The sequence below is a fragment of the Acartia tonsa genome, chromosome 10, assembly GCF_053477335.1.
Source record: "Acartia tonsa isolate MP-2025a chromosome 10, ASM5347733v1, whole genome shotgun sequence".
Taxonomy (NCBI): Eukaryota; Metazoa; Arthropoda; class Copepoda; order Calanoida; family Acartiidae; genus Acartia; species Acartia tonsa.
This window is the reverse complement of record NC_137269.1, coordinates 47,392,754-47,417,399: the sequence shown is the minus strand read 5'-3', so window position 1 is coordinate 47,417,399 and position 24,646 is coordinate 47,392,754. Positions and strand designations below refer to the sequence as shown.

The window sequence follows — 24,646 nt, the reverse complement described above, 5'->3', positions numbered from 1 at the left end:
CACAAAACCTATCTTCACATAATACTTTTTCTCACTCAAAACTTTATCAAACGGTTCTAGCCGGTAGCTGTTAGTACTAAAAATTTAAAAATTGGTTATTGCTATCATTTAACATGAATTAAACCAAAAATATGTTTTAAAAAGTTGATTCCTACGTAATTAATGATGAATTTGCCCTGAAAATAGGCAATAAAAACGGCTAAACGGCTGAGCTGCCAGCCGTTACTTTTCCAACTCTTTGTTCGATTTAGGGAAAATAGACCTACCAAGGATTACTCTATGAAAAATTTTAGATAGAAATTTGAATTCTAAGTGCCATTTAATCACTGATTACGAGATGGTTGCATTAAACCCCCCCCCCCTTAATTTTACTGGATATATTAATAATTTTTTAATTTCTAGATTTAGCTGTTAAACAGCTAAAAACATTACTATATAGATTAAGTATTATTACTTATCTGAGAGAAAATAACTTTGTAAAAAAGGGTGAAGAAACTTGAATTAGTTGCATCAAATGTATGTTGCACAAGGTTGGTGATTGGACATTTACCTTTATATAATCATTTCTACAGTAATATTTATTAATGCTTCAAGGTTTTTCAATGTATTATTGCTATAAAACATCGAATTTAGGCTCTTTACCAATTAAGAAAATATTTTGAAAATATGAAATTTTAGCTAAGTTTCAAAGTATTTTCTAGACCAGTTGGCTTTTGTTTTTCTTCTCTAGATGAATATACGAGTTGCGTTGGGTAATAATAAGGCACAGGCTTTTTATTTTGAACGATTCTATCAAATACAAGCTGAGAAAATTGACTTTGAGTAGAGGTAGGTGAAATGTCCACCAAAAGGCTAAAATAGACCACTGTGTGGAGGGGCTACCAGCAATCTAAAGGTATCTTTAGAACCACAATGGCCGGCTCTAACTGCACTCAGAAGAAGTCAGAGATAATTGCCGGCTTCCTTCTGTCCTTTAATTGGCGGCAAAGTTAGCACACCAAAAAAATGACAATTTTTTGTTTCGTTTTTTTGCACAGAGGGCAGCGTGTGTTTGTGGCGCAGCCACGTGTATTATTACTTTTTTGTAGGTCATTCATTTGGCCAACAGCCGCAGTTAAAGGTCGCAAAAATTGAAGTTTTTGAGGATTTTTGGCATGCCAGTGCAGCCAGACTGCTAGGCTGACAGGCCTGGGACACATGTCACCTGACACACTGGGCCATTGCCCATCTTTGCTATTTTGCACAATTTTTTTCCCATCACTTCCCTGGCCGTGATGGCCATTCAAAGTGGCCTGGGTCAAAATCGACCAAAAACCAATTTTTGGGGGTGATATTTTGACCCCCCAATCATCTAGAGAGGGAGGAAGGGATAATCTTGTTAATTCTGTAAAAGGTACTATAAAAACCTTTTAATTAAAAAAAAAATTGTTTGATTTGGTTGAAAAATAAGGAAATTATTAATTTTTTCCACAAAATTGGATTCCTGGGCTCACTGTGCGCCACTACACCATTCCCTGCATTAGTTAACAACTTCTTTATGAATGTGATGATATAAGCAACTATTCTAATGACTCATGTATAATAACCCATGTAGAAAATGGGAAGGCAATGAAGCCGCAAAGAAAGAATAAGCTACGCAGTTGCATCCATGAGGATAATTTTGGCCAAGAGTGACAGCGGCTGAGGGGTGCGGAATTTAAATTTGCGTGGCTCCTTTGAAAGAGATACTGCTTACAATGGCAGTTTACAGGTGATTTGGTTAAAGTCAGCTTAAACCAAAAAAAATCACGAAACCTGATTTTCAGCGGTCGTTATGGGGCAACACTTAGTAGAATTGACGATATTTTTATCTGCCTCCCAAATATTATTTTAGATTTATTTTGCTTGTTATTTCTGAGTTTAAGTGAGGCTAAAAAAGGCTATGGGCTGCTGAATTAAAATTGATGGATGCGGCTGAGAGTGAGATTTAAAAGCTAAAGTCTCAGACTGCCGAGTTTTATAATTGACCAATTTTAAGATTTAAATGTTAATCAATATCAATCTCAGGGATCTAAAGGGATATGCCGATAAACTATGTACATCTCCAGTGATAAAACACCAAATTACCCCTTTTATATATTACAATTAGTGTTTAAAACGTTTAACTTAAAGAACCAACCAACCAGAATTCCCAAGTTGATAAGCCAACAAATAAGAAAACATTACAATATAAAACTTTGGGGACTAGTGTAATTAACAGCCCAATGTCCCCTCCCTCCCTGCTTAGCTCTGCTCTTGTTTAATATTGATTTTTTCAAGAATATTAAAAAGTTAAAAATAAATTATGAGTACATTTGTTACAAAACAAATAAATATTTTTTCTGTGAAAAAGCTTTTATTATTCTTTTATAGTCTATTTAAGAATCTTTTACAAAAGTTACAATACATCTTCATAAGTTGTTATCCTCTTCTTGTAAGGTTTTTTTTGAAAAAGCTAAAAATAAGCCCTATTTAAAGCAACTATGCTAATCAAACTACATTTAGGACTAAACCTGACTATATGCGTGGTAACTAGTTGAATTTATTCTTTGCGGGCATCAGGCCATCAACAAATAAGAATGACAACATCCATAAAAGCGAAACCCTGAAAAGGAAGAACAAACGAATATTAACGAACTTTGTGGTAACGGTTATAGGGTTGCTATGCTTCCAAAATCATACCTTATTGTTGTAGGAATCATTATGCAAAGTTTAAAATCGATAGGACAATTCTAACCTGTTCAAATTTAAGAAAAGAGCTAAATGTCGCGGACGGACATACGGACCCTAATCATAGAAAAACTTAGCTTTTAAAATGTAGAAAAATTTTTAATGTCTTTAATTATGCCGTTGTTTTATGAAGTATTTTGGATTGTGACCGGCCGTATAAAAATCACACAATTCTAACATGTGCCACAAGTCCTTTTACCCCCTTACATATTTAAATTCTAAATATATTCAAGATTCAAGTGTCATTAGACATACTTATGTATAATAAGCATAATTTATATTACTTTGAATGATGCTATCATTGCATTGGTTCTTTTCAGGAAGGAAGAGAATATTGGCCTGTTTATTACACTAGTCCCCACTGTTTTATATTACCGTTTTCTTATTCGTTGGCTCAACTACTTTGGGGACTTTTTTTGAATTTTGATTGGTTGGTTTATTAAGTTGAGTATCCCAACGTATCAACCACAAATTGTAATCTACAGAAGTGGTAATTTTGAATATCATCATTGGAAATGTATCGATTTCTAGGCCATTTTATCATCTCTATAGAATACTGGGTTCTTCTAATATAACACAAGGACATGTAAATATAAAATTCTGAATTTTTATCAAAGCTCACAATAGGAAGTTCTTCTATCTAATACTGCATCTCTTTCTTTTAAAAATAAAATGGATTTAAATCTGTTCAGAACCTATAAAAACATCTCTGAAATGAAAAACTCATTCAGTTTATAGATCTGTGAGATCTTAAGTGAAAAACAAAATACCATAATAGTTAACCATTTTTGATAGGACAATTCTAACCTGTTTAAATTGACGAAAAGAGCTAACTGTAACGGACGGACGGACCGAACCTAATTATAGAAAAGCTTCGCTTTTAAAAAGATGTACGTCAAATTATATTAATAGCTTTTCTTATAATATGCATATCTAATATTGTACCACACAACAGGAAGGGAGAGGATAATGGGAAATTCATTTTACTTCAAATAAACCTATATTAGAATATAATATATGGAAGATTTATTTATCAGCCATTGTCTGATCCCTCAAGATTCCTGAGACAATACACCTCTTCATAATAAGTAAATATATATTATTACTTTATACGACTTAAATATATATAAACAAGGATGACAACAGCCATAAAACAAGACAAACAAACATTGATACTTGTAGTGTCATAACTTAAGAAGCAATATCGATATACAAGTCTAAACAAGTTTGTATATAGTTACAAATTTAAGTAAGTACAAGATACTGTTTAAGGACATACTTAAATTTTTAGGAGTTAATTATATAGAATAGATAGTGGGCTTATCATATTGAAACTTGTTGTACTAAGAATCAATGTTCATAAGGAAATGTAAAAAAATACGCAGGTATGTTTAAAATGGATATAAGGACTTTCTGTAACGATTTGCTATGCTTTCTAAATCGTGTCCAACTGTTACAGGGATCAGCAGGCAAAGTTTGAAATCTATATGGCAATGATCCAAACTTGCCTATCCTTATAATAAAGTAACAGGATGTGTGATTGTCTATGTTTGTGTGTCTGTACTGAAGGATCTCGCTAACCGCTGAACCGATCGGGTTCTCCTTAACAGGGTAGCTTCTCATAAGTCCCGTGAAGGTTTATAACTATTTTCTAGGGTGGTGGGACACCCCCATTCCCCCCGAAAAATGAAAAATAACCCCCCCCCCCCGAAGAAAAAAAAAATTCCACCCCCCCAAAATTTTTTTTTTACTTTTTCTTTTAAAATCTAAAATAAGAAATTGGGTTATCAAATTCGACTCCCCCCTCCTCAAGTGCCTCTAGAGCGTAGCCGCTAGTTTTAAAGATAAAGAGATATCCGTAACAGACAGACGTACGGACTGACCACCATTATAGAAAAGCCTCGCTTTTAAAATATATCAATATTTAATATGAAAGTTTATTATTAAATTCAGAAGAATTTTGCCTTATTTATACTTATTTCGCAAAGACCCGATGGCATCATAATTTAGAGATATTAAGTAATTTAAAGGGAGGGGATTTTGTTTACATTCATTGTGGATATACATTAATTGATCGTCCATCATTGCCTTATCCCAATAAATAAGAAAATTAATGTATAAGTATAGATATATAACCCAGACAACTACCTGAAACAAGTGATGGGGACTTTTTTTCTGTTTGCAAATTACTTTCTGCTTTTTTTAGCAACTAGCTGTGTTAATAATTAATTTTTACGATGCTATTGACTGATATTCAAAGACCCAATTGAAAGTCGGGAAAGGGACATACTGTTATTTAACCCATTCCCCCTCTATTTTCCTAATCTAATCATAAGAAAACTATAACACATCAAATTACCTCTTGTGGGTTTCCAAGTCGCTTGGCAGGTATTCCAGGTCGGGCTATTTCAAATGGCGCAAAATCCTAAAAAAACAAGGACAATAATAAACAATAACAGACTATATCTTAAAAAGTTTCATTCAACTTAAATTAATTTAAAGAAATTTTTTTTCTCAGGACCTTAAATCTTAGGGTTGAGTTGAAGCTATTTTTCCGCAGAAAATAGGCTAAAACATGGCAAGTACCAATAATAGGCTTCCCAAAGATTGTTAATTGATCGGTTTAGCCGCTTACGAAATCTTTATAGAATTAGACATCTATTAATGAAGACAAAAAATCTAAAAGGAATGATGTCAAAATTAAAATTATTGAACCTTCATGTAAAGCAATTCATTGCTTCATAATATTAAGCTTACTTTAGCATAGTTATCAGAAGCTGTTTGTGAAAAAATACTGCTTCCAGGAGCTATACAATTTACTCGGACACCCTGTTTAAACATTTAACTTTGCTACTTTTTATTAACCACACTGTATTGACAATATAAAGGTGGTTTTTTTTTTCGCGTATTTCCCGTAAAGTTGTTTTTTACCGTTCAATCAAATGCGCTTATTAAATCAAACTGTTCTTAAGTATGACCATTTCATTTATCTACATTTGATCATAATTAAAAACAGTCTGACTTAATAAGCGCATTTGACTACAAGTTAACACACAACTTTACGGAAAATGACTCCTTTATTTAGGGACAACGTATATTCTAAAATTTCATTGCTTACTTTAGCGTAGTTGTCGGAAGCTGTTTGTGAAAAAATTGGTCCAGGGGCTAAGCAATTAACTCGGACACCCTGTAGATTATAATTTTGCTCAAAGGAAGTGTTTGTTTCTAGTGTCAAGCCCATAAATAATGCTATCAAATAATTATGTCTCTTTTCCTAACATAAATAAATGTTTAATTAGCATACTGTATTCTATGGCTTACAGTTTTTATTTCTAAATATTTGGGATAGAATCCTTAATTTTTTTTTATAAATTCCAACATCCATTTTTTCTTAAAAATTAAGGTAACACTCTAGCAAAAAATAGTTATTTAACTCATCGTATTATAGACAGCTTTCCGCGGTTAGTAAAATGTTTTAATATTGTGGAAAATTGTCTGTAATGCTATGCTATACATAATTTATCATTATGGCTGAACCAGCAAATATCAATCGGTTTCGAAGCCATACTGGAAAAGTATTTCTAATTCATACTTTATTTGAAAGAGAAAGAGGGGATAATGTGCTGTTTTGTACATTAGTCCCCAAAATTTTCAAATAACGTTTTCTTATTCGTTGGCTTAACAACTTTGGTGAATTTTAATTGGCTGGGTCATTATGTTAGGTGTCCAAAATTTTCACCCCTTAATACAGAAGGAGAAATTTTGTGTATCACAATTGGGTATGTGCCATCATGTATTGGCCATTGTCTTACCCCTCTAGAACCCTGCTATGTTTAAAAATTTTGTAGCAAAAATTATTCCTGCTGCGCCCACTCTATTGCCAAGCTCCTTGTCAGGTTCTCAACACCAGCTCTTGCAGCTCCTTAACAAGACAACTTTTTAGTTTACAATTTCCCTGTAAATAACATAATTAATTGCACTGAATGATGCTTGTTTCCAGGGCTCGGCAGCCGCGTGTAATCTTATATATAATTATCATATTATAACTTTAAAATACAGTTGGAACCTGTCTAAACCTGTTAATCCATTTTTTCAAATTTTTTTTTTTTTTTTGTACACAAGCGGGTTTAAAGGTGGGCTAATGCGCGACTAAGGCGAGGCAGCGGCTGCCGAGCCCTGATTGCTTGTGTTTGTACCTGTATGTGCCATCATAGGAAAGCCTCTGAACATATCCGCAATTATGTTAACAATACATCCGCCATTTTCTGTGGTCTAGAAATAAATAATGTTTTAGGTTTTAGGCTATTAAGGGAAGTTTAGTGTTGGTTAAAGAATAACAAAAAATAATTACAAGATTTTTCAGGGAGGGAGGTGATATTGTAAATTATACTAGTACCCAAAGATTTATCTTATTCGTTGGCTCAAAAACTTTGGGTACTTTTATTGAGTTTTGATTGTTTGATTCCATACTAATAGTGTCCAAACTTTTCAACAATTTTAATCTATAATATGGGTAATTTTGTTTATTACCAATGAGTACGTATATTAATTAATCGTTCATTGTCTTATCCCCTAGGATTCCTGATTATTTTAGTTTATATAGAAAAATGAATCTATGTTTCAAGATATGTTAGAAACATCATATATAATTAAGGAGCAATTAATTTTAATTTTATTCGCCCTCTGGTGGGCTTTTAAAGAACTCATTAAAGAAAACAAGAAACTCAGATAAAAACGGAGGGGAAATTGAACTGTAAATTATACTGCTCCCAAAAGTTTATGAACATGCTCTCAAAAACCATTGAAACTTCTATTAAATCTTTATTAGTTGATACAAAAAATAAATGTCCAAGCTTTTACACCAATAATTTTTTAACTAAAGACGAAATTTTGTTTATCATAAGTAAAGGTGTACATTAATTTATCTTCCAATTTAATATCCCTGAAAGTCTCTGCAAAGAGCCTAAATAAAACAAAAAATTAGTCTTACCTTAAAATATTTGTTGTACACTTCTCTTGACATTAAATAAGTTCCTGTCAAATTTGTCTCAATTACAGCATTCCAGCCCTGCCAATAATAAACATCATTAATAGTTATTGATCATTATAAATAGCTTTCCGCGGATATAAAAATGTACAATTATAAGACTAAAACCAGTTTTGTTATCCCCTAAATGCCGAAGGTTCGGGCTAACAAAACTGGTTTTAATCGTATGATTGTACATTTTTGTATTCGTAGAAAACTGGCTATTATACTATGCTATGCATGTTTATTTTCAGTATGACTTAGAACCAGTTCTTATCAAAGGGAAATGATTTGGTTTTGAAGCCATAGTATAAATATTTTTAAATACATGTATTTGAAAAAAGGAAGAGAAAAACAGTTTTGCCTCTAGATTAACATCATTCTAGCGTAAACCTTTATATTCACACGCCAGGCTACAATTGAATCAAGACAAAAGTAAGTGCCGAGCTCTGGGACCTATGTATGGTAAAATTAGTCATAAAACCATGATGATTCCAGGTAAAACCAAAATATTTCAGCGGGATCTTTTTGAGAAAATTAGATTTGAAAATTTCAGGTTCAATTTTCACCCCCTAGAAGTTGCCGTATAATCATGACAAGAAAAGCAAAGATTATTTATTCAAAATTTTTAACAACTTTGCTTTTAAGAAGTTTTTCATAATACCTCTCTATATATGATTTATTTAAGGCTGGATTTCCGTGACCTTAGCAAAGCAACTGATAAAAATTAACTCCCTTTATTTAAGCAAACTTGTTCAAAATTTTAAATAAATAATCTTTGCTTTTCTTGTCATAATTATGCGGCAACTTTAGGGGGTGAAAATTAAAATTGAAATTTTCAAATCTAATTTTCTCAAAAAGATCCCACTAAAATATTATGGTTTTACCTGGAATCATTATGGTTTTATGTCTAATTTCACCATTCATAGGTCCAAGAGCTCGGCACTTACTTTTTTCTTGATTCAATTGTAGCCTGACGTGTTCAGCTAGGCAAACATTTAATTTATTGATATAGCACAGTCAAAGCTGCCAGTAAAAGAATAATATACACGGTGTCTGTTATTCAAAACTCAGCTAGGAGCCAATATTTTTGTTATTTCGCCTGTCCCTAATTATTAGGGATATATTAGGGCTCTCATTCTTAAAAAGATTCCGCCATATTGTGACGTCCCTAATTTAAAATTAAACGCCTACATTTTTATCTATTATAAAGCAGGTATCTAAAGGTATAAGACAATGGCTGATAAATTGATGTACATCCCCAATGATGATGCACTAAAATACCCCTTTGGAAAAATAACAATTAGTGGTTTAGACACTGAACCTAATGAACCAACCAATCAAAAATCAATAAAAAGTTCTCAACGTTGTTAAGGCAACGAAAAAAAACTTTATTATAAACTTTGGGGACTAGTGTAATAAATAGCCTTATGTCCCCTACCTCCCTGAATATAAGACCAACGTAAGCTTTTTGTAAAGTTAATTACTTGTAATTACTCCCAATTATCACAAATTGAATTTTAAGAGGTTAACATTTAAAGACTTTTCTTGTAAAGCTTTTCTACATTGAAAGTGTATAACGTATCTGTGAATACCGGATACCTTTGAGACTTAGTCGCAGCTGCCGAGCCCTGCTTAATTACCTTGAGTGAGAAATCCGCGGCTGGACAGGGAAACTGGCCTCCGCCGTTGTTCACCAAGAAATCTATTTTTCCATACTTCTCTGATCAACCAACATTATTTTCAATTCTTCAGAAGAACTGTTTAGAATATAAGAATTTATAGGATTTTTGATACAAAAAAATTATTTTACAGATGTCTTTTTTTAAAGGATAAGAGACCACGCAGGAGAAAAAATAGGATAAAAGCTACTGTGAAAATAAGACGAAACCAGCTACCTACTTCGTTTTCTTTCCATGATCCGGATCCTTTTTACTAAACCCTTAAATTTTATCTTCTATTCCTTCAAAGTTTCAAAAAGGATTTGACATATTCAATTATATTCTTACTAATTTTACTTAATTACGATTAATTTCTGGGGCAAATTAAGAGTATCCTTAGGACTAACAAAGCATAAAGGTACAGAGGATTGTTTCAAAAACTAAGTTTTATTGATTCCATTTTTTTCAGGAAAAAAGAAAATTGATAATTAATCAATTCGGCGGATTACCATCTTTAGTATTAAGACTTGGCTGAAAAAGTTAAACCAAACAAACACCGATGAAAAGTTGATTTTTCTTTTCTCAATCAAATATTCAGGCTTATTTCAAAACTCTCTTTTTTTTTTAATTCATTTTATGTAAAAAACTAAAGAAATCAATATTTCTTACATATAATATAATAATATATCGCGACTAAAGTATAAATATTTTCTTTTGAGATAATAAAAGAATTGAGTACACCTACACTAAATCAATATTTCTTTATAAAAAAAACTCTCTCCCTTATTTTTAAACATATTTATAGATATTTTTATTGATTGGTATTCTAATAAAGGGAATTCGGAGAGTTTAGCTGGTTAGCATTCACTGTGGGCTAAAATTGAATCAAGACAAAAGTAAGTGCCGAGCCCTGGGACCTATGTATGGTGAAAATAGACATAAAACTATGATGATTCCAGGTAAAACCAAAATATTTCAGCGGGGGCTTTTTGAGAAAATTTGATTTGAAAATTTCAAGTTCAATTTTCACTTTCTAGGAGATGCCGCATAATCATGACAAGAAAAGCAAATATTATTTATTTTAAATTTTGAACAACGTTGCTTTTATAAAGTTCTTCATAAAACCACTCCTGAAGGGAGTTGATAAATGGCCATTTTTATTACTTGCTTTGCTAAGGTCACGAAAATTCAGCCTAAAATAAATCATACATAGAGAGAGTTCTGACACTATACAAGTGTTAGTGTCCGTGTGTCCTACCGTTTCAGTGCTTCGCTTTTATGGATGTTGTCATCCTTGTTTATTTTATCTATATTACCAAAAACCTAGTATGTTGATCAAAAAAGATAAAAGTTTTAAGAAAGTTGCTAAGTTCACCTGCTTTCTAACGTTTCAATTCCAATTAAATACTCTTCGTGAAACTATCCATTAAGCTATAGTCGATACAAATTAAATATAATTATTTCTATAGAATTTATGAATAAATAAAGAAGATCTAGATACATACTCTCTAGACCATCCAATAGGAAAACAGTGGAGGAAAAAGCTGGCCATAATATTGGTTAGATAATGTACAGATTTGGGTCCGAAAGGGCAGTTAAATTTTCATTTTATTCGCGTAATGACTCAAATAGTAAAATTTCTTTGCTCATATAATGTAAAGCATATGACAAATATTATATAATGAGTCAGCTATGAAATTTCTTGGGATAAAGCTAGCTTTTTGGAAATTATATCGTCGAAAAATTTCCTCCCTCGTTTTATTAGAATGAATCATATATAACTATGCATAAACAAAAGGGTTTGTCTGCTAGGAATCCTTTTTTTTGTGTTTGACTTATTATAATGCCAGATTGGCCATCTAAATCTTCTACATCTATTATGTTATGCCCGAAAACAATTATAAAATATTTTAATACCGCGACTGTAGCTAGGAGTCAAAACGCCCACGATCGTTGTCGTTAAGGTTCAGGCCAAAATCTAAAGCCAATTAAAAGACATGTCAGCCAAGTATCATCTTTGCCATAAGCAGGTCCAACCTACTACCAGCCACATACATAATACATTAATCCTCGAGAGGTTATCGATTGTAAGAAATATTTTGTGAAAATCAATAATCAATGTACCTAGCGTTTTTTCAACAAGGTTCCTAAGAAAAAGAAATTAGTGATAGGACAATTAGCAATTATCACGCGTTGCAGTTTCTCGCAAAATTAGAGATAGAAGGCAAACACAATCGGCTGGATACTACGGTTTACGACGAGAGCGGCGGTTCCGTCGCCGTTTCGTCACAGTTCCACATTGTTCTTCTTTAAAGCAAATGCCATGCCAAATTTCAAAACTGTAACTTTAGTTGAATTCCTTGACTTTTTGTTTTGTTTTCAAAAATGTGTCACACCCACTCTCGTCCTTTAAGAAGGAATTAAATTCCCCCAGAGAGACTGATTCACGGAAGGACAGACAGACCCAACAATTACAGAGTTGCTTTGATATCCGAATCAAATAATAGTTATTTATCGCATCGTATCATAGACATCTTTCTGCGGATATTGAAATGAGAAATTGTAAGATTATAACCAGTTTGGTTAGCAGGTCTGTGCTAACAAAACTGTTTTTTTTGATTTTATAACAATATTCGTAAAAAATCTGTCTGTAATACGATGCTATACATGATTTTCAGTATGGCTGAGAACCGGTTCTACTCCAGCGGAAATACATCGGTTTCGAAGCCATACTGGAAAAAAACTTACTTTACATCTTCTTCTTTTCTAATGTTACACCTAAAAAAAATTAAATATATTACATTCATAAAATATGCTGTCTTGTGGAAAAATAAAAATAAGGATGACAACATTCATAATAAGCAAAGCACAAAAAAAACATGAATGTAATACTAATACGGACAAGGAGATTTAAAGAGAATTCGTTAAAATCAAGATTAGATAATAGATATACTGGAGAGAAAATATCACGAAACCTTTCTCATGTTTTTTTAATATTTATAATTTGTGGCATGACTGACAGACCGACGGACAAAGTAAATTACAAACTGAATACTCATTGGTTAAAGAAATATTTACAAAACAATCCAACCGTCTGTCTTGTATAGCAGCTGCAGATAGACATTTCCCCCATAGAATTACGGACTAACTGACACTGACATGACAAAGTGAACTATAGGGTAGCTGCGCTACTTAAAAATACCCACTTAAATGACAAGAAAAAATATTCATGAATGGACAAACGAACAAAGTGAGTTATAGAGCTAATGTTCAATGTTAATAAAAAAAAAGGGAAAGCAATAGAATAGTAAGAAATAACATAAACCTTTAAAGATAAAAGACATATGAAAAACTCATAGACCTATAACCAGGGGTAGCTATTCTAACCAATAATTCTACAAAAAATCACGAAACCTTTAAAGTATCTAGTGGAATATTTTGTTTTTGTCTATAACTGAAGAGGGGTGGGAAAGAAGGGGAGGAAAAGGGAAAGGGGGTTGTGGGAAAATTTTCCTTTGGAGTTGTTTGTCAGAATATCATTCCCTTGTCCATGCCTATAGCCAAATATGTTTATTCACTATGTATTGGCACCCAGTGGTATGGGGAATCACAAAAAATATATACACCAATTTTAAATAGCAGCCAATAGTCACATTTTTAAAGATACAGCCGGGTATTTGGAATTAAAGAGTAGCTGCGCTCAGAAGCAGACACCTAATGTAGTTTACAGCTTGCAATATTAATCAAATAAATGCATAAAACCGCTTTAAATACATTCATTGACAAAAGTGTATCATATAAAAGATTAAATTATAAAAATAACCTAAAAAAGGAATTTAATTGATGTATTTTTAACATTAATAACTTTTTATCAACTTTTTCGAGGAAAAAAAATATTTCAGATAAAGCGTTTGTGAAGATTATTTTTCCACGTAAAAAAAATATTTAAAAACTTTATATGCACTTTTAGATGAAATTTGAAATTAAAAATCAATGTTACCTAAGTAAATGTTTTTTATAGATTTGTTTCAAAATGTCTTTGACAAGTTACACTTAAAAGCATGGCTTTTGAACGGTGATATTCAATGAAGTCTTTTTAACATTTTTTGTTGTTGAAAATACTCTACAAGTTACCAATGTCAGTCTGCAAAGATATATAAACTGAGATGGGGTTTTAAAAAATGCCGCGTTTTTTCGACAATTTTTTCGACATTGATTGACATTGATTGATGGGATTTCAACACAGAGTGTACAACTTAAGAATTCAAAATTTTACAATTATTATTTTAGCCATTTGTATAATGTCTAATACAACTTAATCCATTTTCGCCGCATATTTATTAATGCATCTTTTTAGATCTGTATTAGACATTATACAAATGGCTAAAATAATAATTTTAAATGTTTGAATTCTTAAGTTGTATACTCTGTTTAGATTTCGCGAATGCCGCGCTTGTTATTTATAGCGTAAAAAATGTGGAGAAAAAACGCTGCATCTTTTAAAAACCCATCTCATTGCGTTAGACTTACAACATAGGAAAAGCTTTGCAAATATGTTTTCATTTTTTAAAAAAGAATACCTAAAATATTTTTTTAGTAAACTTTATGAAAAGGCTTATAAACTACTAGAATTCTTGGTGGTAAATTGATAAATGCCAACAAATTTTTTAAAAAATTTAAGACTGACCTTATTGGTGTAACATCTCCCAACTTTTTCATTTCTGTGGCAGCAGTGTTCAACTAAAATTTGAATATGTGGAGTGTGCAGATTTGTGTGCCAAAGTGGATAACAAAACTGGTTTAAATCTAATAAGTTTTCATTCTAATATCCACGGAAAGCTGTCTATAATACGATGCGATAAATAACTATTACCTTGTCACCATCTCTTGAACCGATTACAACCCTTTTAGAAAACAAACATTACTTGAAGTAACTTGGGATCAGGAGCCGCAGCCGCTTTTAGCCGTTTAGCTTTGAGAAGCAGCTGACGCTAATGACAACCTGCTAATCATAGAGGGTAATTAAACCATAGAAAATATAAAAAAACTACTCAAAGACCTTAAATTTTTTAGTTACATAGCATCTCTATAATTATCTACTTCTCTCACTGACTTACTCCCTGATTTACTCCTTCACTAAGAAGTGTTGTATACTATATTAGATTTCCCTTAGAGTCCAAGATTTTTGATCATATTAGCGTATACATGGGGTAACGACCCTTTTATTTTTGTTTTATTTGCACAATTTTTAATATTCTCTTTCATGGTGGTGATAGAATTCAATAAAATAAAAAAAGAATTTGAGCCAATTTGTTTTAAAACTTTGGGTACCAGTGTAATTTAATGTCCAATGCCCGCTTCCTCCCTGAAGATTAGAAAGCATAGAACTTTTCTTGCTGTTTGTTTTCCCTGGCGCCAAGTGTTAAAAGCTCCTCTGTAATAGCTTTACCAATACCAGTTCCACCTCCTAAACATTGTAGTTTGGTTTTTAAATGAGTCAGGTTATTAATCATGACTCGTACCCATCCTCTCAAGGGGTCAACCACAGAGGGAGAGACTAGGGATTACCCCTCCCCCCTCCCACATTAAGAAATTAAAAATATTTTTTTTAGGGGCAAAATACCTATTCCAAGTTGGGTGGAATTTCATCCCCCCCCCCTCACTCCTCCAGTTGCGTGCACTGCTATTCACCAGGCCGGAATGTCAAGGTTTGTGGAGATAACAAGGGTGACAACATCCATAAAAGCAAAGCACTGAAACGGTCAAACGGACATTAACACTTGTATAGTGTCAGAACTGAAAAATCAGAATATAAATGTTACATAATAGTCGCGGCAAAATTATAAATAAAATTTGTTGAAAAACGCTAGATACAGGATAATGTATATGGACATACTTTAATTTTCAGGACTTGATTATAGAGATGCTTCGCTTATAATATTGTACTTTGTTGTCCTAGGAATCAGTATTCAAAAAATCAGATCAATAGGATAATTTTATTTGATACAAATTTGTTGTTAAAAAAGTTGAAAATCAACATGTTTAAAATGGACGTACGGACATTCTAGTAACGATTATAGAGTGGCTTCGCTTTCTAAATCGTACCTAACTACTACAGGAATCACCATGCAAAGTTTGAAATCGATAGGACAATTCTAACATGCCTAAATTAACGAAAAAAGCTATCCGTTACAGACGTACGGACGGACAGACGGACCCTTATTTTAGAAAAGCTACGCTTTTTAAAAAAGGGGAAGAAAGTTTTTCATAATATCTAGTTCTAACAGTTAACACTCCTTTTATATTATAAGTCTACCAATGTCTTTTGAATACTGGACTATATTCTGATTTAGAAACGTATGCCTGAAAAAAAAAACTTTTATGAACGGTTAATAAGCAAGTTGTAGCTTTCTAAATTCCATTTTACAGACCTGACGTACATTCCTTAATTGTAGAGAACTTACACTACTTAAATGAGAAAAAAAACCTGTTACAATGGCAACTTTGTCTTTAAACAATCCAGGCCTAAAAACTGACATTTTGAAATTCTGCAAAAAAAAAAGTTAGTCTAAATGTGTGTAGCTATGCCGTCGTTAATGATAGCAGGCTTTTAAGCTCTAGGTTTATGTGCGCTTTAGTATATGAGATTCCTAAAAATCAACAAGCTAAGAAGAAAAATACGGGTTTAGTCCCTTTCGTGACAACGACTCTTTAGTGGCGTTTCTTCGTTTTTTCACAGTAGCTTCTGATAGGTTATGTGATTGCCCCAAGGTTAGGCAATTGGCCCCGCAGAGTTAGAGCCCCCCGCAGGGGCTAGAAATAGTTGAAAATCTGATGTGAAAATACGACGAAATGCCCTTTAAGAGGCGTTGTCACGAAAGGTACTATACCTAAAAATACTTATTTTTTACTTTTTCTATTCCCTTTGCTTATCTGAATTTTTTTTTCAATAACCCATTTATCTTCGGAAAATTTATTTAATTTTTTAAATGCTTTAATAGGGATTATTTTTGTTTGTAAAATATTTATTTTACTTATTATATAAAGTTTCAAGTTATTTAGTTCAAGCATTCTGTCTTATTTTGCTATATTATTTCAACAGGTGTGCATTTAATTCCGAATTCGTAATACATCAAAAAATATCAAAACCACATGATATTGTTAGTACAACAGTACAAACTGTACCATTATTTTGTAGTCAGGTTTAAGCTTCCAGCTTATTTTTAAAATCATAAAAGGTTGATTTCCCTGAGGCTTACAGGCGGCTGACACGCGGCTGCCGAGCCCTGCTGTCAATTAAGGTGAGCAATAATTTCCCTCCAAAAAATGACAATACAGAAGATTTTCTTATTGGAATTTAAAATATGCGAAAAGCACATGAGTATCAAATACAGACAAAAAAAATAGTGCGTTACTGTTACTTGCTATTTGACATTAGAAAATTTGATCAAACCTATAATACTAAGGACAATACAGTACAATCTTTGCTTATAACATTTGCAGAAGTGAATGCACACTCTCTCTATCGGTTTTAATTTTATCACAATTTTGATTACTACAGGTATTGTGCATAAATTATGCTGTGAAAAATGTACAAAATGTTCATCACTTCTAGGAGTTAACAGGCCAGTTGTAACCAACAATGGAATTAATTCGAATTTTTTTTTAATTTTAACTGTTTTTTTTTTTTTGGGGGGGGGCTACCTAAGTATATACGAAATATTTTTTTTCGAATCAATTCAGTTGTTGGGCATAACTATACCTGGTTTACAAGCTATTCAAGATAACAAGAACGATTGCGTTCAAAAGCAGCGAAATTTGTCACAAAATTAATGACCTCGGGGTTAGCAAAACTTGTTTTAATTTTTAACTTTTCATTTAATATCTGCGGAAAGCTGACTATAATACGATGTGATAAATCACTATTATTAATTCGATTAATATATATTTACTTGGCAAAACACTTTATTTTTTCCTAATTTTAATTTTTTCATACCAAACACAAAAGACTTGTAAGTTTATTGCTAAATATTTTTAGTTATATTGTCTTTAAATATAACCTAAAAGTGTAAATAATTTACTAGATCTAAATAAAGATGTTTGCAGTATGGACAGAAAAACGATTAATATCCGATGGATTAAAACCATTTCTTAGCTATAAAGAAAAATCATAGGTATAGCAATTATTTACAGGCAATTTTCCATGAGTAATAAAATCAATATCAGTTTTGTTTGCCCGGGCCTTCAGCCCCTCAGGACCAACTAATTAATCTTATAATTTGTTATTTTACTAACCGCGGAAAGCTGTCATAATAGTTTTTTATCGCATTGTATAATAAACAACTTTCCGCGGTTATAAAAATGTAAAAATATTAAAAATATTAAAGATTAAAACGAGTTTTGTTGGCGACGAGAGGTTAAATACCAAGGCTAACAAAACTGATATAATTCTATTTTATTTTTATATTAAAATTCGTGGAAAGTTGCCTGTGTAACAAAACTGTTTTTAATAAAAATGGCTATAATAATACGAAACATGATATTTATATGTGGCTGAGAACCGGTTCTTATCCACCGGATATTAATCGGCTTCAAAGCCATACTGTAAATAAATATTGAAACTAAGCTTTTGCAAAATTTGTTGCTAAAACATAAATTTCTGAAGATTCTTTTCTGCTGGATGCTGGCTTAACGATATTAACTTTTCTGAACAAATAAAAATATGATAATATCAATTTTTACAAGGATGACAACAACCATCAGTAGCAAAGTCCAAAAAAACATGGATGGTAATACAGATAAATGTATAAAAAAGCATTTGCTAAAATTAAGAATTGATTTATTGGAGAATAAAACCACGAAACCTTTCTCAAGGATATAATTTTCATTTCCTTATATTTTTTGGGGGTATAGTCCTTTTCGTGGCAACGCCCCGGCCCTTAATGGGCGTTTCTTCGTATTTTACAGTAGCTTTCCTCCTATTTCTATCTCCTGCCGAGGACTCTAACCCTGCAGGGCAATCACCTAACCCAATATAACCTAACCTATAATAACTTATCAAAAGCCATTTTAAAAATACGACGAATCGCCCCTTTTTTTTGTAGCATGACTGACAGGCCGACGGACTGAATTACATACTGAATGCTCTGGCTTTGTGTACATGTGTGTTAGTTGGGTTAATGTTGAGCAAACACACTAAAATTTGGGAACAGCTTTGCTTCAAAAAACAATAATAGCAGGGACAAGGGAATGATATTCTGACAGACAATTCTGAAGGAAAATTTCCCCACAACCCCCTTCCCCATTTCCTCCCCATCTCACCCACCCCTCTTCAGTTATATCAGAAAACAAAATATACTTCCACGATACTTTAAAAGGTTTCGTGATTTTTTGTAGAATTGATGTTTAGAATAGCTACCCCTGAATAATAGTAAATAACTTTTACCTGTAAAACTTTTTGAGATCATTCAGAAACCTGAGCCAAAGTCAAACATTCATTTTTATTTCAAGTTTAAAAGGATAGTTTAAATTTGGTTTAAGTTGTTGTTATTCAATATATTCAAAAACAAATAAAAAGTATCACCAAATTTTTGAAGGAAAATTGAAAGGTTTATCACACTATTTCTTATTGGTTTGCTTAACAACTTTGGAAACTTATATAAATTTTGATTGTTTTTTTCTATAAGTTAAAAGTCCAAACGTTTCAACCACTAATTGTAAACTACAAAAGAGGAAATTTTGTGTGTTATCATTGGGGATTTGCATTAATCTAGATGCCATTGTCTTATCTTTTTGGTCCTTGATATTCTATTCTATTTGGAGCATTTAACGTAAAGTAAAAAGTTTTTCCTATTAATGAATTTGTAGCTGAAGTAACTGACTAAAAATCTTCTAATCAAAGTTTTATAAATTAGAATACACTTTGTACATATAAAAGATTTATAAAGGGAAAGTTAGGTTGCGGGTAAAATCAGTAAAGGTTGTGTGTTTCAAGTTAAAAAAAGTAGTAGAACGATAAAAATTTATGTTAACTTTTTTAAAAAAATTGTTGTCTATAGTTCTTTTCAATAAGAAATACACATATTTAGTGAATATTATCGTTCTACTACTATTTTTAAGCCTTAAAACACACACTTTTACGGATTTTACCTGCAACCTTCCTTTCCCTTAATACTTTTGAATGTTTAGACTTTTAACCTGTTGGTGTTTGGGCTGTTGAATAACTTAACAAGCAGGGAGCCATCTTTAGCCGTGTGCTGCAAGGCGAATTTCAAAACAGAATACACTGAAAGCAAATGGATTATTGGTGCTTTCCCTCACAGTGCCTGTCGAGCACTGCCCCCTTCCTCCTTCTTTTTAACTATTAATATTCCTAACTCCTGCGGGGGAGGGCCTAACCTAGCAGGTCCAATTTCTAAGGTGTCCTAATTCTACGGGGCTACCTAGTACCCAATAAAACTGACCTAATATGGCCTAAATTAAAAAAGAAACCCCCCTTATTTTAATTTTGTGTAAAAATAACAGGGGGTGTTGTGTGATCTACAAGGTACTAACAGAAAAACATCGAATTATGTCACGGGGCATAGAAGGAGTTTTTTTTTTATAAATTAAACATCTATATTTAAGGAAAAACCAATCTACTGACAAGATGGAAAGAAAATACGCAAGTTAAAGTTTTAAAAACATATTTTTCACAAATTAAAATATTTCGTTAACCCTTACCAGATCGGGCCCCAATTCCCACCTTAAAAGATTGGGGGGGGGGCTAATTTGACCCCCCCCCTCTATCTCGGCTGCTGTTACAGTTAGAGACATAATTTTTTTTCGGGGGGTTCATGTGCATATTTAGAGAAAATTACTTTCCCTAGTCATAGCGGTCAGACCGCTCCTTGGCCGCTTTTTAGCGGCCAGCCGCTAAATATCAAAACTGCTGTAGAGCGGCCAATTTTAAAGCTAGAATCACCAAATTTTAGGTGGAACTTTTTTTTATAACAAAAATATTACTTTTTCTGACCATCGCCGAAAAACGGCAAATAACGAAAACCGCCATTTTGGCGGTTACGGTGGTAAAACGGCGGTTGGCGGCGCCAAATGATATTTTTATCTGTTTCTGATCACAATAAAAGACTACATAAAAAATTTGGCTGGTCTATAGCTGTTTTGAAATTCAACTTACAACGACAAAATTACAGGTAGGAAATAGAAAATCGGTAAAAAATCGGTCAAGGAGTGGTCAAACGGTCATGACCTTACTACTCACGGAAGTTTATTATTACTCAAGGATGTAACACAAAATTTTTAAGGTCTCTAGCTGTAATAGAAACCACGATATACATGATATAAGTCCATATTAAAAGCAGGACATAAAATCGGTCCGGAAGCGGTCAAACGGTCATAACACTGTGGTAAGCCGAAGCGTTTCAGCTCACCGGTTGCGAGTTCGAATCCAACGAGCCCTAGCCTTGAAGTATTCTACCAAAACAAACTAGCAGGATTTACTCATACAGAAATTATATATTTAACTGAATACATTTACAATGGGTGGTTACTATATATATACAAATAGATTATAACAATAGGTTAGGTTTGAAGGGGGTGTGGGAGACAAGGGCGTAGCCCGCGGCGGTAGACATTCTGTGGGGTAAGCTGTAGTAAAAGGGAAGGCACCATCTCCCGGTTGTATAGTTGCCTGAGGGGCGCGGGGTTGCTAAGTGTCCGTGCCCCTCCCCTATTTAGCCAGTCCAATCTGACCGCTGTGCAACGGGGTCATCTGCGGTCATGAGGTGAATGGTGATATAATAGGATTAGTGCAGAAGGCTTGACGTGATAAGCCACTGCGTAGCAACTCTGTAAACTACTCGTCCGTCTGCTGCCGTATTACCACAACCTCCCCTTTAAGGGCTGCGGGGCTCCCGAGCCACCAGGCCTTGAACCTGGGGATACGGCAGCCTCCGTCTGCGAACGACAACATCTTCCTGGGGCACAGCTCGGTGCAGGACAGCCCTGGCTATACAGGCTCCACGGGACACTCGCTGCTCGGTCTGGATGTGGTTGGATATCAGCATTGTCAACTCCCGGTTGGCTTCCAGCTGCGGGTTGGCGACAGCCAGGCCCCGTCGTTGGAAGTTTGGCCTTGTTTGCAGGACTAGCTCTGTCTCGGCTGGTAACTGAACACGGAGGCCTAGGCTCACTCTAGAGGCTCCCAAGGGGGGAACAACGATGGAAGAAGGCGCGTAGAATTCCATGGGGGCGCCTGCCTTGTCCAGGTTGCTCGGCCTCTTAGCACCCACTCGGATGGGGACGGCTGTCATCAGTAGGGGACACATCACTTCAGCTTCAGCCTCTGGGGCCGCCACTTCCATCTCAGTGGCCGCTTCTTCTCCTGTAGGTTCGCTGCTGGCAGGCAGGGGCTCCATGTCAGCATCAGGATTCCAGACTGCATCCCTAGGCGGTTCTGGGGCTGGCGGCGGCAGCGATGGTTCGTTGGGCTGGTGCTGCAGGTTCTCTTCCATCGGGTCACAATCCTGGCCGCTAGGCTGTGGGGCGGCGGCTGCCGGCTGGTACACTGGAAACTGTCCTGGGTCACCAGCTGGCAGCGCCGCAGCTCCGGCTGGCAGCTCAGTGGCGTCCTCGTCGCCGTCCAGGTCGCCTTGGATGTCTGTTGGAATCTGCTGGGCAGTTACATCTCCGGTGTATTTGCGCAGTCGGCCTACATGCGCGGTGATTTCCGAGATCTTGGCTGTTGGAGAGGCAGGTTTGATGACGTAATGGACGTCCGTGGCTCGTCTCACTACCTTCCAAGGGCCAGTCCACCTCTTGGTAATCTTGGCTGACTTCCCTGGCACCAGGCTGGGGGCCAGATACCAGACCAGGTCTCCAACTTCGTACTTGGCCGTGCCTTCGTAGGCGGCCGCGCTCCTTCGGATGGTTCCCTCCTCTCGCTGCTGGATTGCGTCGTACACGGCATGGTATCGTTGCAGGAGGGCTTGGACGTTGGCTGGGACTGAGGCATATTCAGTGTCTGGCAGCCGGAGTACCAAGTCCACCGGAAGCTTGGCCTCTCTCCCAAAGTAGGCCAGGAAAGGGGTCACGCCCGTGGATCTGCAGGCTTTGGTATTGTAGGCGAAGGCAATGGCAGGCAAGTGTGGCTCCCAGTTGTTGTCGTCTCTGTCCAGGAACAGCCGCATGCCTGTGTTGAGCGTCCGATGGAACCTCTCCACCCGGTTGGACTGCGGGTTGTAGGGCGGTGGATGTGTCAGGCCAATCTCAAGTTTGGAGGCCAGTTCCTTGAATACCTGGCCAGTGAACTCCATCCCATTGTCGGAGTGGATCTTCAGGGGACATCCGAACGTGGCCAGGTGGCGGTGCAGTAGGGTTTCAGCCACCGTGAGAGTGCGCTTGTTGGGGATGGCGTAGAGGCTGACAAACCGGCTGAACCCATCCTGACAGGTGAGGATGTAGCGGTTCCCGGCTGGCATCTCTGGTAGGGGCCCCACCAGGTCAATAAACAGGACTTGCTGTGGATACCCCTGTCGGGAGGGCACGTGTATCCCTAACTTCAGCCTCTCCTTGGTGACCTTCTGTACACACTCAGGGTAAGTCAGGCTGTCGGCATATTATCATCCTCCCGGCGGCTGAGGGCGTCAGCATTGGTGTTCTGGGTGCCAGGACGATGGCAGACAGTGAAATCTAGGGCCGCTAGCTCCTCCTGCCAGCGGGCCACCATCCCTGTGGATGTGTTCAGCGACTTCATCTGTAGCAAGGCTGAGGAATCGGTGTAGATCTGGAAACTACGGTAGGACAAGATGCCGTGAAATTTCCTAATTCCATACATGATGGCGGCCATCTCTCCCTTCCAGGACGGGTAGCGAGTTTCGGGGTCGGTTGTCTTGCGCCCCACGGCAGCAATGAGCCTCTCCTTGCCGTCCTGGCATTGGCTGAGTATGGCAGAGATGGCGCGGCTGCTGAAGTCTATGGTGAGCTGGAACACGGCTGGTAAGTCAAACCTGGGTGGCGCTCGGATGGGGGCTTGGCAAAACTTGTCCTTGAGCTGTACCAGCTGGGCTTCCATCTCGGCTGTCCAGGTCAGTGTCTTGGCCGTTTTCTGCTGATTCATCTCGTAGGTGAGGTCGGCATACTCGGGGATGAACAAGCGGTAGTAGCCAAAGAACTCAGGAGCGCCAGCAGGTCCTTGGGGGTGATGGGGGCCGGCCAGTCAAGGATGCGGTCAATATAATCCTCTTGCATGGCTATCCCCTAACGGCTGAGGGTGTGGCCCAGATAGTCTACTTTGGCTCGAAACAGCTTGGTCTTGGCTGGCTTGAGGCGGATTCCTCCCCTGTGGTGGGCTTCCAAGACTTCCCGGAGCCTAGCCAGGTGGGCCCAGGTGTCTTGGTGAAAGGTCAGGACGTCATCAAGATATGACTGGAGGTTGGCCGTGCCCAATGGGTTCAGGACCCCTGCAATAAATCTGGAGTAGACAGATAGTGCGGTAGCTAGGCCAAAGGGCATCCTTTTCCATTGGTACAAGCCTCTGGGGGTGGTGAAGGCGGTGCAGGGCCGGCTGTCCTCGGACACTCGGATGGTGTAGTACGCAGCCACCGCGTCTAAGGCACTGTAGACGCGGTGTCCCCCAGCTCGTTCTACCAGCTGCTGGATCCTGGGCAAGGGGTAGCTGTCCAGCTCAAGACACTTGTTGAGGGCCCTGTAGTCGATGGCCCAGCGGGTGCTCCCGTCCTTCTTCTTGATGGGCACCAGGGGGCTGCTCCAGGCTGAGTCCAAAGGCTCTATGACTCCTTCTTGCAGCCAGGTGTCCAGTTGTTTCTCCAGCTCAGCCTCCTGCCGCGGGTTCAGATCCCGAAATCTCTGGTGGATCGGCTGGGTCCCTGGCTTGAGGCGCAGCTGTAACTCTACTACATCAGTGCAGCCAGGGGTAGAGTTTGAGAAGACATCCCTGTACTCTGACAACATGGTCCAGACCTCCTTCTTGAGCAGGGGGTCCTTGCGCAGAAATTCGTTCTCCTCCATCTCAAGGGCTGCCCACAGCTGCTGCATATCTGGGGGCTCAACCGGCTCTTGGATGAATGGATGCGAGGGGGAGGCTTGTCGGAGACCTCCAGAATGTCGGGCTTTACCAGCTCCCCAGCCACGGGGAGGCCGGCGTTCAGCAGGAGAGGCATCTCCCCCTCATTTACCACCAGCACTCAGAACA

General features: G+C 36.4%; 2 protein-coding genes across 4 annotated transcripts in view; both read right to left on the bottom strand.

Moving 5' to 3' along the window:
• LOC145330197 (peroxisomal trans-2-enoyl-CoA reductase-like) overlaps positions 1-15,989 on the bottom strand; it is a 28,515-nt gene extending 12,526 nt beyond the window's left edge. The window contains exons 1-12 of one of the 2 annotated variants that reach the window (XM_080174797.1): positions 15,923-15,989; positions 14,847-14,902; positions 14,309-14,341; positions 14,123-14,175; positions 12,184-12,213; positions 11,560-11,582; positions 9,418-9,497; positions 7,739-7,816; positions 6,945-7,020; positions 6,612-6,670; positions 5,506-5,580; positions 5,108-5,173 (exon numbers count right to left, since the gene is read on the bottom strand). In XM_080174797.1, the coding sequence (XP_080030923.1) occupies positions 5,108-5,173; positions 5,506-5,580; positions 6,612-6,670; positions 6,945-7,020; positions 7,739-7,816; positions 9,418-9,497; positions 11,560-11,582; positions 12,184-12,213; positions 14,123-14,175; positions 14,309-14,341; positions 14,847-14,902; positions 15,923-15,974 (681 nt within the window). In that variant the 5' untranslated portion in view covers positions 15,975-15,989. Of the gene's footprint in view, positions 1-5,107; positions 5,174-5,505; positions 5,581-5,866; positions 5,939-6,611; positions 6,671-6,944; positions 7,021-7,738; positions 7,817-9,417; positions 9,498-11,559; positions 11,583-12,183; positions 12,214-14,122; positions 14,176-14,308; positions 14,342-14,846; positions 14,903-15,922 lie in introns of both variants that reach the window. The other variant, XM_080174798.1, reaches the window with a different exon arrangement.
• Positions 15,982-24,646, bottom strand: part of Mrm2 (Mitochondrial rRNA methyltransferase 2) — a 22,315-nt gene continuing 13,650 nt past the window's right edge. For both annotated transcript variants that reach the window (XM_080174801.1, XM_080174800.1), the window contains exons 10-12: positions 19,633-19,720; positions 18,881-18,910; positions 15,982-18,141 (exon numbers count right to left, since the gene is read on the bottom strand). In XM_080174801.1, coding sequence (XP_080030927.1) covers positions 18,057-18,141; positions 18,881-18,910; positions 19,633-19,720 — 203 coding nt within the window. In that variant the 3' untranslated portion in view covers positions 15,982-18,056. The remainder of the gene's footprint in view (positions 18,142-18,880; positions 18,911-19,632; positions 19,721-24,646) is intronic.